Source organism: Rhinatrema bivittatum, unplaced genomic scaffold, assembly GCF_901001135.1.
Source record: "Rhinatrema bivittatum unplaced genomic scaffold, aRhiBiv1.1, whole genome shotgun sequence".
Taxonomy (NCBI): domain Eukaryota; kingdom Metazoa; phylum Chordata; class Amphibia; order Gymnophiona; family Rhinatrematidae; genus Rhinatrema; species Rhinatrema bivittatum.
In genome coordinates this window covers 490,718-505,672 of record NW_021820488.1, presented here as the reverse complement: position 1 = coordinate 505,672, position 14,955 = coordinate 490,718, and the positions used below count along the sequence as shown (strand labels likewise).

The following is a 14,955-nucleotide window of genomic DNA, read 5'->3' as shown; positions in this document are numbered from 1 at the left end:
AGGGGGCCCAACCAATTTTTATGGATGGAACGGGGACTGAAGTTCAGCTCACCCCGGTGAAGAATGTCCTCAACTTCTTAGTTTATTCTGGAGATATTTTGGCCCAATTCCAGGGTGGACTTGGCTTGCTTTTGGGAACTGTTGACATATGTGCTGCAGGAAAAGTGCATGAGGACATTAGATACCCCATAGGCTGCTTTGGAAACAATCCCCCAGGTGGATATTTTCCTGCAATCCGCCTCTGTTCAAAATGGTACTGGTTAACCTTAGAAGGTATTTTGCCTTGCACATTTGGATTTGGCTCATGTCTTTTTATTGGTAGCTCGAGGTGAGTTACATTCAGGTACAGCAGGTATTTCCCTGTCACTAGAAGGCTCACAATCTAAATTTGGACCTGAGACAATAGATAATGAAGTGACTTACCCAATGTCACAAGGATCAGCAGCAGGATTTGAACTCTAACTTCGCTGGCCCTCAGTCTGCTACTTTAACCACGTGGCTACTCGCTTCCACAGGTGAAGCAAAAGACTGTGTAAGGTGAGCTGATGCCATTTTGAATTTTTGTACTGGTTGGGCAATAGGGCGGATGACTTCCTCCTGCTCCAAGCCACTGTTGTATGACTTTGGAATGGATAGGCCAGAAAGGGGGATGTAATGGAAGGGGAGAAAATGTGGGGATGAACTTCGATGCTGGGGGAAGGGAGCTGAGGATTCTGACTTAATACTAGGGGGGATGGGCACCACATATCATGGGCAGTGGCAGATCATTTAGTTTTCTTCCACAAAAACCAAGCTTTTATGCCCAATGATACATTGGGTGTTTTAACACTGGCTTTTGTGAAACATAATACATTAAAATTGGTCAATGATGTGCATATAAACTGATTTTAATGCAGCTTAGTATAGGAATTCTAATGATGCCTTGGGTAGAAAATTGGGAAACCTAAGAACCTTCCAATTCTCCTGGCCAAGCACCATTGATTCTTGCCTGAGGATGTGGCATTGAGGGAGAAGCCCTTACAAAAATGTGTTTTAAATGATTCAATTGAGAGTTGCAATAAGCAGAATCATTATGATCTAACTTTTGAATTCATGCTTTTATTTCACTACTGGTAAGCTCTTCATGTTTACATTTTTTATAGCTATTCTTACCTAGTTGTCCCAAATAATATGAATCAAAATAAATCAGGGTGCTTCTGTGCTGATCCCCATAAGAAATCAATGCAACAAGCATCATACCAATATGTGTACACTAGGAATTTAACACAAAGACCAACAAGTGGACTCAAAAGATTAAAAAAGAAATTACAGATGTGTGTGGCCATAATAAATGGTCAGATGTTTTAGTCCAAAACCGTTTTAAAAATGCAAGAAAAAAAAGATATGATGTTCAAAAATCAAATATGACCAAGGCATAACACCCAAATAGAAAGTAAAAGAGTAAAAACCACAAATGAGTGGTATTCAGAAGAATATTACCATGGTTATTAATAAGGACCTTATTCTCTTCCCATTTGTCTTTTTAAGCTTCCTTTAGTCTTTGACTGTAAGCCATAGAGGGAAGAGATCATTCCATCTATATCTGCTATATAATTGAACTGTATTATGTATAATGCTGCTATTGAAATATAATAATATTTCATGAAGATGCAAACTGTACATACCTTAGCCTGTTGCTCTAATCACTGGGTGACCAAAATGATAAGGGGCATGGAACGGCTCCCTATGAGGAAAGGCTAAAGAGGTTAGGGCTGTTCAGTTTGGAGAAGAGATGACTGAGGGGGATATGATAGAGGTCTACAAAATCATGAAAGGACTTGAACAAGTTAATATAAATCAGTTATTTACCCTCTCACATAATAGAGGGAATAGGGGACACTCCATGAAGTTAGCAAGTAGCTCATTTAAAACAAATTAAAGAAAATTATTTTTCACTCAGCACATAGTTAAGCTCTGGAATTCATTGCCAGGTGATGTGGTTATGGCAGTTAGTGTAACTGGGTTTTAAAACGTTCCTAGAGGAAAAATCCATAAACTGCTATTAATCAATATGAGATCTATTTAATGTTTGTGTGATGGGGGGCTGTGCCCGTCCCTATTTCAATCCCCACCATTTTTTCCATTTATGGGCAGAGGGAGTGGTTTGCATTTTTGGAACCTCCCCTTGCATTGATCCCACCTTTTTGTGGGAGGCCTGTGTAGGATACAAATATTCCCCATGAGCGAGCTCAGAGTCAGGCAACACTGGAAGAGAGAGGGGGTGGAGTTTGTGGAGATCCCTGTCTACGCCTCTCAGGCCTGGAGAAGAGAGGGAGTGGAATTTCATGGTCATAGCCATAGCCATCAAAGAGGACTCTGCCCTTTTATTTTTGCTTCTGGCACCTGTGTTTGATGTTATTTTTCAGTGGTTATTATGGTTGCTCCTGCAGCTAAGTGGCACCCCAGAGTACAGAGGCTTGGAGCAGTGGAGGTTTCCTTAGATTCGCCTTGGGCCCTGGAAGTTTATCTCCCTCCCCCTGCTGAATTAACCCCGGTAAATGTAGCTCCCCGGCTGTAGCTAACAACTGAAACAGGGACCCCACTACATTTAGGTACTTGCCAGATACCTGTGGCTTGTATTGGCCACTGTTGGACACAGGATGCTGAGCTTGATGGACCCTTGGTCTGACCCAGTATGGCAGTTCTTATGTTCTTATGTACTGTTTATATGCAGAATTTTCCCAAATTTTTGTGAACTTATACACATAGGTTTGCTTTCAAATTTGCTAATAATTGACTTGGTGCACACTCAGATTAACTTGCACAATGTTACACCTCCCTCTTCGGAGAGTATAATTTGTACAGGCAAACTTACACAAACACTTTTTAAAATGAGAACGCATGCACCTAAGTTCTAACCCTACACCATCTCTACTCCACAGAATTCTCCATTCCCCAGTTTACATTAAAAAATGAACATTACCATGTGCATGCTTTTACTCACACAGAGCCCTGAGTTATTTTCTAATAGGCTTAAATGGCTTTGAAAATTCTATCCATAATGGGCCAACTTCATTTATTTTTATTCATGGATACTCCATATGTTTACTTTGAGTTACACATCCATTAAGCTCAAAGCAATGTTGGACATTGCACAAACAAAATACGACACAAGGATAATTGTTGACAGACAAGAACAAAAAGGTTGATTATTCAAAGAGTTAGTCTGGGCAATTTATGGCGATACCTAGACAAAACCTGAAATTTGACTATGTCCCCCTATTGTCCTGCTCGATTTTGTCAGGGTAAATCATTGCCCACATGAAATTTAGCCAAATAAAAAAGGGGTGATACTGGAGGGGGGTGGTTAAATTTTAGCCAAGTAAGTCTGGAAAATAACTTGCCCTAAAGTTACCCAGATAAATTTCTCCGTTTAACTTTAAATTGTTATCTTCAGCGCTATACTTATTCTGATGAATATCTGGATTTAGTTTTTTTCAGGGAAATTGGCTTATTGGCTTGCAGAATATTGAGCACTGAGTTTATAACAGTAGATTTCTTTTATCTTCCCACAGAAAACTTGAAGGTAAAGTGTCATTTGGATGATCAGTGCATATCTGAAAGTATTAATAAGACCCTAAAAGAAGTAAGTAAGCAATAGTGTTTTATCTACTATGGATTAATTTACATAACTTTATACTGTGTTTCTATTCAAAAGAAGGGTAAACAGAGGGAAGACAGTATATCTAGCACATGTGTGAGTAATTAAATTCAACATTACATTTATTGGAAGTTTTCTTTTAATTTGTAAAAATCTTTTTACCTTTTTCTGCTGCCTCACCCTCCCGAGATGGCAAGCTTGGACAATTCAGGAGATTCTCACTAACCAGAGGGCTGAAGGGTGCCTCTCCAAGATTCACCTTTAGCACCATTCTTAGCTGACTATAACCATCAGAGTTACAGCAGACATTTTCCTTTCCTCCCAGGACCTGAGTGAATTAACTCTGCAATGCGCCTAGGTCCAACTGACCTCTACTAGGCAGGGTATCAAAACCCAAATTCTACACACTACAATGCACAGCAATACAGGGTAAACTAGAAGTGGGGAAACTACGGCCATCAGGCCAAATTCAGCCCATAAAGATCTTTTTTCCTGTCTTCCTGTCCTTTGCAAATGCTGCGTTATGTGCTCCAACCTTCCTGCCCGAGTGGCAGATGTTGTCACCCTTGATCACATGCCACATCATGCACTTAAGCAGGCAGATCAGAGCATCAGCGCCATTTAATGATCCACTGGTGGGTTCAACCCCCATCAGCGAGGAGAGACCCTGTGCGATGGGCACGCTGGAAGGTTCTTTCCCTGCACCAGTGAGGAGAAGGAGAGAGCCCGTGTTTTGGCATGCTGGTGTGGTTCCCATTTCCTGCCAAGGAGGAGAAGCATAAAGGTAACCTGATGGCAGGCTGAGTGAAACATCCTGGGTAGGAGGATGAGTAATAATGGGTTTTTAACTAAAAAGGGTTAAAAAAGGAAGGGGTGTGAGAATGAGGCTTGGAAATGAACAGAGAGGGAAGGAAGGGAAAGGGTTGAGGGTGGTGAGTGATTGAAAGAAAATGGATGTGAATGAGTCGGGAGGGTAAGTGACTGACAGGGAAGGGGATTGAGTGGGAGGATGAGTGACAGAGGGGAGAGAAGGGAGTGAATAGGAGTAAGAGAGTGAGTGACAGGAGAGAGAATGGAGGGATTGGGAGAGTTAGTGATGGAAGGGTAGGAGGGGAAGGGGTGAATAGGAGTGAGGGAAGGGGTGAGAAAGAGGCAAGGGAAAAGGGTGAGTGGAAGTGAAGGGTGAGTGACAGGGAGGGAAGGAAAGGGAACTGGGTGTGGGGGTTGAGTGAGTGAGAGGGAAAGGGTTTGAATGAGGGTGAGTGAGAGGGGAGGGGATAAATGATTGAAAGGTGAGTGTGAGGAAAGGGGAGGGAGGAAGTAGAAGATGGGATTGAGAAGAAAGAGGGTAGAAGGATGCATGAGTGTAAGTGTGTGTGTATATGAGAGGGAAAGGGTGACTGGAAATGAAAAGTTTCCAGGTATGGAGAGGGGGGCCTTTTTTTTTATCCTTAATAGTTTTAATTATTGGGTGATTGATATGCTTGCTGTTTTGAAATATTTGATTAATTTTTGGGAAACATTTAATTTTTTTAATCCTTATTCTTAATTATTAGATGTTGTTCTATTTGTCATCTTTTTAAATATTCTTTATATTAGTATGGTTTACTCACTGTTGTGATTGATGAGTTATATTTCTTGATTTTGTTTTATGAGGCATGGTGATGTTTCTATTTTTGCATTATTGTAATGCATATGAGTCTGGCTTTTAGTGGTTTCCAGTTCAGGTTTTGGCTTGCACCTTTCTATTTATACTTTATGGCCTTTTTATTCTGATTTGGTGAGGGTCTGTCTGTGTTCTGCATTTGTGATCAAGGTGAGGTAATCTGCCAGCCAGGAAAATGCCTTGAACCTCTTGGGTTGAAAGTTTTACTGATTTTGGAAGAGGCTGGGATCCATGATTGAAGGGGCTCTTCGGGTGCTAAAAATGATGGTGCCTAAGCCTGCTGGATATTGAAATGCCTGCATGCCTACAGCAAGTGCTGGGGGTTTGGTTGCTGTGTGAAGGACCCCCTCCCCCCGGCCCTCGTGCAGTTGATAAAGTGTAATGTCACCCCAGCACGAAAAAGTTTGCCCACCTCTGCTGTAAACCATGGGATGGGCAGCTTTGTTTTCTTTTTAATACAAATATAGTACAATACATATATCTAGAAAAGAAATGAAATCTGTCCTAAATGTTTGGTATGTACATTGCCATCAACTTAAAAGTTATGAAGAGCTATGAGAAACCCCTGGATTACCTGCAGTCAATTAAGTTAACCTTCTATGGCTCCATTTTGTTAAACCATTTTTTTATTTGTGCAACAGTAGTTACATTATAGAGTTAGTTTAATAGAAGGCAGGCACCATTCAATTACTCCTTCATCAGATTGTTCACATATCTAGGCAATTATTAGTTTGTAGTGATTTAGGAGGATGGTAAGTTTATAACTAAACCTCTAAGGATTTAATAACAACTATTTTTATTCTACACTAGACTATACAAAGAAAATGGAATGTGGCCATCTAGCAGCGGAAAATAAAGTAGCAATACAATACAGCAGCAGTATTTTTCACAACATTGTTATGCTCCATTTGATGGTTCTAGGGAATCAGTTGTTATTTAAAAGCTACATTTTTGAACAGTAAATTAAATACACTAATAAATCAACAAGACTAGCACGTTCTGATTTGACTGGAAACATGACTCTGTCACCACCATCTGTACCTGGATTTTCTCTTATCAGATATAGCTTAAACATTTTTTTTTAATTTAAAATATTATCTATTGACTTCTTCTGGAGGACACTATCTGTAATAGCAATAGGGGACAGCAGCTTTTCAAAGGAAGATTTGTTTGACATTTTGAAACACCTGATGGGAATGACGATAATATCATAAAACTCCAATGAAATGAAATGGTCCAGAAGAGATGAACTGCAGGACAAAGCTGAAAAATGATCTGTATTTGAAGGGGCAGCCCCACATTTTCCTCCAACAGAACAATTAATTAGCTTCCCCCAATTAGTACACTGCAGTCTTATGATGGATTATAGTTAGTCAACAAGATCAGACGTTACTGTAAAATATAGTACTTTACCCTGTAAAGTGGAGATAACTCTTCAGTTAATTTTTTTTCAAACTTTAGCATTTGACATGCCCCCAGAAATATTGGCATCCTTCTCCATTTGCATTTTAGCCCTCTGTACTCCTAAACTCCCATCAAGGCAGTCAGAATAAAGCTCTCAGATGTTATTCAAGACAATTTTTACTACAAAAATATTTTCCCTTAAGGATGTTATAATGCTGTACACTTGGAGTATTTCAAACTAGCCAATTTTTGAGTTATTAGGAGGCAACTGTACTAAAATGTGATACTTTTGTACATTACTGTAGACAATTTACCAAAATTATCAGATGAACATAAAAGGTTGATATTGTGCTATGGATGAAGTTAATGATACGTTAATGATATTTTTACTACATTATTCTGCAATATCTCTTTAGCGTGCAGTTAAAAAAAAAATTCAAAACAGAAAATATTTTGACTAATCGAGACCTGAAAGTCATTGCAGAAAAAAGACACCACCCCTAGGAAGTGATGCAAAGAAAGTGTGGGGAGGAATTAAACCTGAGAGTGGAAGATAGGTTTGTGCTTAACAAGAGAGGAGGAGCAGGAGATATTGATTTTTGAATGTATTATCTATGACATTTATGTTCATTATTCTTCATTTGCATGGCTATTAACATATTTATATAGGCAACCATGCTAATTCCTCAATTAATTGTTAGTACCCCAGTAAACATTATAGCACACCCTAGTACATCTACCAACGTCAGGAAATATTTCTTCACGGAGAGGGTGGTGGATGCCTGGAATGCCCTTCCAGAGGAGGTGGTGAAGACAAAAAGTGGTGGAAGATTTCAAAGGGGCATGGGATAAACACTGCGGATCCCTAAAGGCTCCAGGATGGAAATGAAGAAAAGAGTGCATGGGGTAACTTTCTGGTGACAGTTACTACCCTTAACCAATCAGCCTTCATTAGGGATGTGAATCGTTTTCCATATCGTCTTAACGATAGAAATCGTGTGGCAGGGCAAGAAAATCGTCTTAGGCACGATTTTTTAGTTAAAAAATCGTTAAAAATCGTTTTTTCCGATTAGTGCGCACTAACGGGAGTTAGTGCGCACTAACTGGGAGTTAGTGCGCACTAACTGAAAATGATACAATTTGACACTTTTCAGGTCAGTTAAGGTCAGTTTAGGAATGAATATGTATTCCTATTGGCTGCCCTCTTATTTATTCATGTTACCAAGTTTCCTACTGACAGTATATGGGGGATGGGAAATGGAAACAGTTGGTAGCTTGACAAAACAAGTAATGTGATCAGTCAATGTGACTAGAACTTGTGCCCTAACCCTGATACCAGGGGTATTGTGATCTTCCTGCACACAGTGCCCTATCCCTATTAATACCAGGAGTGTTGTGATCTTCCTGCACACAGTGCCCCTATTCCTGATACTGGGGGTGTTGTGATCTTCCTGCACACAGTGCCCTATTCCTGATACCGGGGGTGTTGTGATCTTCTTGCACACATCCCGATATCAGGGATAGGGCACTGCATGCAGGAAGATCACAACACTCCTGGTATTAATAGGGATAGGGCACTGCATGCAGGAAGATCACAACACTCCTGGTATTAATAGGGATAGGGCACTGCATGCAGGAAGATCACAACACCCCTGGTATCAGGGATAGGGCACTGTTTGCAGGAAGATCACAATACCCCGGAGGAGTGAGGGTCAGGCAGCTCCCCCCTGTCTGTGAAGCCAGCCTCTCACTAGTAATGCAGGGAGGGAGCTGTCTCAGACTTCACCATCCTCCCCCCCCCCCTTACCCACACACCATTCACTAGCTGGGACATGGGGGAAGTCAGGAGTGAGGGTCAGGCAGCTCCCCCCTGTCTGTGAAGCCAGCCTCTCACTAGTAATGCAGGGAGGGAGCTGTCTCAGACTTCACCATCCACACCCCCCCCTCACCCACACACCATTCACTAGCTGGGACATGGGGGAAGTCAGGAGTGAGGGTCAGGCAGCTCCCCCCTGTCTGCGAAGCCAGCCTCTCACTAGTAATGCAGGGAGGGAGCTGTCTCAGACTTCACCATCCTCCCCCCCCCCCCTCACCCACACACCATTCACTAGCTGGGACATGGGGGAAGTCAGGAGTGAGGGTCAGGCAGCTCCCCCCTGTCTGCGAAGCCAGCCTCTCACTAGTAATGCAGGGAGGGAGCTGTCTCAGACTTCACCATCCTCCCCCCCCCCCCTCACCCACACACCATTCACTAGCTGGGACATGGGGGAAGTCAGGAGTGAGGGTCAGGCAGCTCCCCCCTGTCTGCGAAGCCAGCCTCTCACTAGTAATGCAGGGAGGGAGCTGTCTCAGACTTCACCATCCTCCCCCCCCCACCCTCACCACACACCATTCACTAGCTGGGACATGGGGGAAGTCAGGAGTGAGGGTCAGGCAGCTCCCCCCTGTCTGTGAAGCCAGCCTCTCACTAGTAATGCAGGGAGGGAGCTGTCTCAGACTTCACCATCCTCCCCCCCCCCCTCACCCACACACCATTCACTAGCTGGGACATGGGGGAAGTCAGGAGTGAGGGTCAGGCAGCTCCCCCCTGTCTGCGAAGCCAGCCTCTCACTAGTAATGCAGGGAGGGAGCTGTCTCAGACTTCACCATCCTCCCCCCCCCCCTCACCCACACACCATTCACTAGCTGGGACATGGGGGAAGTCAGGAGTGAGGGTCAGGCAGCTCCCCCCTGTCTGTGAAGCCAGCCTCTCACTAGTAATGCAGGGAGGGAGCTGTCTCAGACTTCACCATCCTCCCCCCCCCCCTCACCCACACACCATTCACTAGCTGGGACATGGGGGAAGTCAGGAGTGAGGGTCAGGCAGCTCCCCCCTGTCTGTGAAGCCAGCCTCTCACTAGTAATGCAGGGAGGGAGCTGTCTCAGACTTCACCATCCTCCCCCCCCCCCTCACCCACACACCATTCACTAGCTGGGACATGGGGGAAGTCAGGAGTGAGGGTCAGGCAGCTCCCCCCTGTCTGTGAAGCCAGCCTCTCACTAGTAATGCAGGGAGGGAGCTGTCTCAGACTTCACCATCCTCCCCCCCCCCCTCACCCACACACCATTCACTAGCTGGGACATGGGGGAAGTCAGGAGTGAGGGTCAGGCAGCTCCCCCCTGTCTGTGAAGCCAGCCTCTCACTAGTAATGCAGGGAGGGAGCTGTCTCAGACTTCACCATCCTCCCCCCCCCCCCCCTCACCCACACACCATTCACTAGCTGGGACATGGGGGAAGTCAGGAGTGAGGGTCAGGCAGCTCCCCCCTGTCTGTGAAGCCAGCCTCTCACTAGTAATGCAGGGAGGGAGCTGTCTCAGACTTCACCATCCTCCCCCCCCCTCACCCACACACCATTCACTAGCTGGGACATGGGGGAAGTCAGGAGTGAGGGTCAGGCAGCTCCCCCCTGTCTGCGAAGCCAGCCTCTCACTAGTAATGCAGGGAGGGAGCTGTCTCAGACTTCACCATCCTCCTCCCCCCTCACCCACACACCATTCACTAGCTGGGACATGGGGGAAGTCAGGAGTGAGGGTCAGGCAGCTCCCCCCTGTCTGTGAAGCCAGCCTCTCACTAGTAATGCAGGGAGGGAGCTGTCTCAGACTTCACCATCCTCCCCCCCCCCCCCTCACCCACACACCATTCACTAGCTGGGACATGGGGGAAGTCAGGAGTGAGGGTCAGGCAGCTCCCCCCTGTCTGTGAAGCCAGCCTCTCACTAGTAATGCAGGGAGGGAGCTGTCTCAGACTGGTATCAGGGTTAGGGCACTGTGTGCAGGAAGATCACAACACTCCTGGTATTAATAGGGATAGGGCACTGTAAGAGATGACTGTAGTAGATTGAATAAAGATCTGATGTTTCTGCTCTCCTCACACCAAACAAAAACAACACACAAGCAGAGAAGCCCTTCTTACAAAGCTGAGCTAGTGAGTTAAGTAGGAGGAAAAGTAAACATACTGGTGCCAGTGTGGCTACTTAAAAAATACACTTACCAACAATCAATTACATATATTTGAACTGTGTACAGTTCCAGCCAGGACCACCTTTCTAAAATGCACAGTGATTGGCAAATTCAACATGCACTAGCATTTCAGGTGCCTGCTAACAAAAATAATAAACAAACAAGTTCTAGTCACGTGAGTGCTGATCATTACATTACTTTTTTTGTCAAGCTTCCAACTGTTTCCATTTCACATCCCCCCAACCATATTGGTAACATCAATAGATAAGAGCACAGCCAGCCAATAGGAATACATACATACATATTCATTCCTAAGTGACCTTTACTGACCTGGGAAGTGTGAACACTTTGTTTCATTTTCTGTTGGTGTTCGTTAGTTTCCAGTTCCATTTCCCATCCCCCCAACCATCACCTCAGTGGTAACCTTGGTAATATCAATAGATAAGAGGGCAGCCAGCCAATAGGAACACATATTCATTCCTAACTGACCTTCAGTGACCTGGAAAGTGTTTATTTGTATCATTTTCAGTTAGTGCGCACTAAATCGAGTTAGTGCGCACTAACGGGGAGTTAGTGCGCACTAACACGATTTAACGATTTTTAACGATAAATCATTAGAATTTCTATTGTATCGTGTTCTATAACGATTTAAGACGATATAAACATTATCGGACGATAATTTTAATCGTTGAAAAACGATTCACATCCCTAGCCTTCATACTGTTGATGCAACTCCATTATTGCTCTCTCCTTTAGCGGCAGGGGGAAATGAGTAAAAGGGAAATTAGATTCAGACAGCAACCAACAAGAACATTGGATTTTATGGCAGGGAAAATAAATAAGCATGGGGGTAATTTGCTGGTGTGGCAGGTACTAACCTTAACCAATAAGCCTGATACTTTGGTTGGAACTCCAACATTGCTCTCTGCTTCAGTGGCAAGAGGTAACAGGGAATTGGACTCAGACAGTAACCAAAAAGGGCCCTGACTTTGACGGTTTGAGAAACTAAGTAAGCGGGTCACTTGTATGGCGCAGCAGATGCTATGATAAGCTTGCTGGGCAGACTGGATGGACCATTTGGTCCTTTTCTACCATCATTATCTATGTTTCTTCGCCTCTATATATTAAGTGCTACTTTGAATAGACAAGTAGACAAAGAGACAATGTCCAGCTTAAATAGAACAAATAAATCAAGACTGGGTCATGTTTTTAAAGATATTCTGAACCTGGTCTTCAAGTACCTCAGTCTGTCTGGTTTTCAGGGTATCCATACTAAATATACATGAGGTAGATCTTCATGTCCTCCCTCCATTGTATACAAATATATCTCATGCATATTCATTGTGGATACCCTGAAAACCAGACTGGCTAGGCAAACTATGGCCTGAGGGCCAAATCCGTCCCTTAGAATAAGTTTTCTTGGACTACAAACTTTCCCTGCTGATGGCCAGATTGAACTGAAGCCAGGTTTACTTTTTTTCTTGTCCCATGTATGGTGAGAGGTGGCAGCACGTCAGATATTTCAGTGCCAGTGGAGTTCACAACCTCCAACAGCAGAAGATGAGACTTTCCTGATGGTATTTCACATATTTATGTGTTCCTAGGCAAAGGGGAGAAGCAGGAGGCAGTCTTCGGTTCGAGTGGCCACTCACTGCAAACCCAGCAGAGGGAGGCCAAAACTAGAGAAGCAGCAGGAGCACTCCTGAACCGCTCTTGCTGTTGGGGATGATGGCAGGGCTTCCAGAGAGTCTGGACAGTAGGGGTGTGCATGCGTTTTGAACGCATATGTAAAACGCAACTTATATTTTTAAAAGAGAAAAAAAAGGTTTGATGCGCAACGCATCGCGACTTCCAACTTATTCAACATAGCTATGTTGAATACGTTGAACCTAAATAAACACTTAAACTCCCCACCCTCCTGACCCCCCCAAGACTTACCAAAACTCCCTGGTGGTCCAGCGGGGAGTCAGGAAACCATCCCTGCATTCCTTTGCGATTTCCTCATGGCGCCGATAGCCTGTGTCACAGGGGCTGCCCCTGCCATTGGTCAGCCCCTGTCACATGGTCATGGCACCATCTTGTGCTTCTACCACGTGACAGGTAGGTCATGTGGCAGGAGGTCGCTCCGGGACCCCCGCTGGACAGAACTGGAACTTTTGGCCAGCTTGGGGGGGCCTCCTGACCCCCCCAAGCTGGCCAAAAGTTCCGGTTGGGTCCAACGGGGGTCCGGGAGCGGAGGCGCGGAGGAGCATGTGATGCCGACGGGGGGCTGTTATAGCACAATAACTGGCCCAGACAGATATAAGGACACTGGGATGGGAAAGAATTTAAAGTGGACATTTGTATGTTATAAGGAAGACCCACAGTGCAGCAAGGGCTGCGGTGCTGGCAGGGTTTCCAAGCCAGCAGAGGAGGAAAATATGGAAGGTGAGATGAGTGAGAAGGGAAGGGAGGAAAGAGGGTAAGCAGGAGAGGGGTTGGGGCTAGGGGAGAGAAGAAGAGAGGGAGGGAGAATGTATTGGAGTGTGTGAGCAGGAGAGAGTTCACCACACACAAACATACCACCAAGCCAGTCATCCGCTCCCCACTGCCCCGGGAGCAGATGTTAGGGAAGGGCCTGGGACTTTGCAGAGGGAGAGCCCCCTTCCTGCAGCCCTCTTGGCAATTTAGAAGAATGGCCTATGGAGCCCTTTGCTTCAAAGGTTTGGAGACCCCTGGTGGGCTCGAGGACTGGACTGAAAATCACTTCAGTCTGAACAATATATATACCAGTATATTTTGTGAAATAAAAAGTACATTTTTATTGCTCTTTGCTGTCAGGAAACCCAGTCAACACAATCCAGTCTAATTTTACGTGAGACTATAAGTTAACTTGCCCTAGAGCAGGGTGTATTAAAGACAAATGTGAAACCCCTTTGAGGCAGGGAAATTGCATGACTGCAAACAGTTTGCTATCTACCTGGCCTGAATCTCAGTATAATCAATCTGATAATCTGTTTGCTGGATCAGATCAGAGAATAAAAAAGAACCTCATGCTTATTGGAGGTGTCTTAGGTCTGCTTATATGCCCTTCTCCCTCTCTGTCATTTATTCCACCTCGGTCTCTCTCACGCTCTGTTTTTGCATGTTACAGTGTCCAGTTTGATGCCAAACATTATCACAAGTCACTGAAGTCGATTTAGTCCATCTCTGTCTATTTCTCATAAGGAAAACTTTTGCAGGAAGCAAATGTGAAAATGTTATTGAACATAGGAAATTCCACGTTGGTTTTCCAAAAACTTTGGAAACAAAGCAAAATGCTGTCTCTGCTGTCAGCTCATGATTATTAGAAAATTGTTCCTAAGATATTCCTGGCAGAGAACGAATTTCAGTTTAAGGCCATTGGCTGAAGAATTTGTTGAAAAATTCCAGTCCCTAAATGACCAGCAGATTTTCACTCGGCTTCATTTCCTGTGCTTGTTCAGTTCCTCTCCCAGAAACTCGTTCACAAAGTGTCTTTCTTTTTCAAGGCAATTAAAAGAAGAAAACAAAAAGATGTAACACAGGCAGAGTTTTTCAGTTTTGCTTTTCAAAACTGTAAAGTTTCAACATCAGAGATGGGTAAGAGAAAACAAAGTGTTTAAAGCCCAGGATTGTCTATAAAATTGCTTTTTGCTTTTCTCCTTAGATTAAAAGTATAAAAGACCCCCTGGCTTTACTGCAAGAAATCAAGAAGAGCACCACAGGAGAACCCTTACCAGTAGATATGATTTCATATGTAGAAGCTCTAGCCGTGTCCTATCCATTGCTCGCTGATTCTGACAAAGAAACATTCGCAAATGCAACTATTAACGTAAGTGGCTTGGGCTTGGCAATCTTATATATTGATATAGAGAAAGAGAGAAAGATGTATATGTATAAGTATACCTTATAATAAGTAAAAGAATCTCATACTGAAAAAAAATGTGTTTTTATTCTGACAGGCTTTTGTTAACACAGTGAACAATTTTGTTGAAAAGGAGAAAATTACGGTTTGGAATGAGCTCTCAGAAGATAATAGAAGAAAGAGTATCACTAAGCTGATGCACACTGTGGAACAGGCAACATTACATTTGTCAAAGAGCTTCAAAAAGATGACACAGTTAGATATTAATGCAAGTGACCTGGGTAAGAGATAGCAAAAAGTGCTAAGCAATTCATAATGTGAAAAATGATATGTACATTATGCTTCTTAAGTTACATTTTCCAGTGATTAAGAACGTTTTTA

At 43.8% G+C, this 14,955-nt stretch overlaps 1 protein-coding gene across 2 annotated transcripts in view; it reads left to right on the top strand.

Moving 5' to 3' along the window:
- Positions 1-14,955, top strand: part of ADGRL4 (adhesion G protein-coupled receptor L4) — a 160,473-nt gene that overhangs the window by 79,334 nt on the left and 66,184 nt on the right. For both annotated transcript variants that reach the window (XM_029586094.1, XM_029586095.1), the window contains exons 5-7: positions 3,555-3,625; positions 14,377-14,541; positions 14,672-14,855. In XM_029586094.1, the coding sequence (XP_029441954.1) occupies positions 3,555-3,625; positions 14,377-14,541; positions 14,672-14,855 (420 nt within the window). The remainder of the gene's footprint in view (positions 1-3,554; positions 3,626-14,376; positions 14,542-14,671; positions 14,856-14,955) is intronic.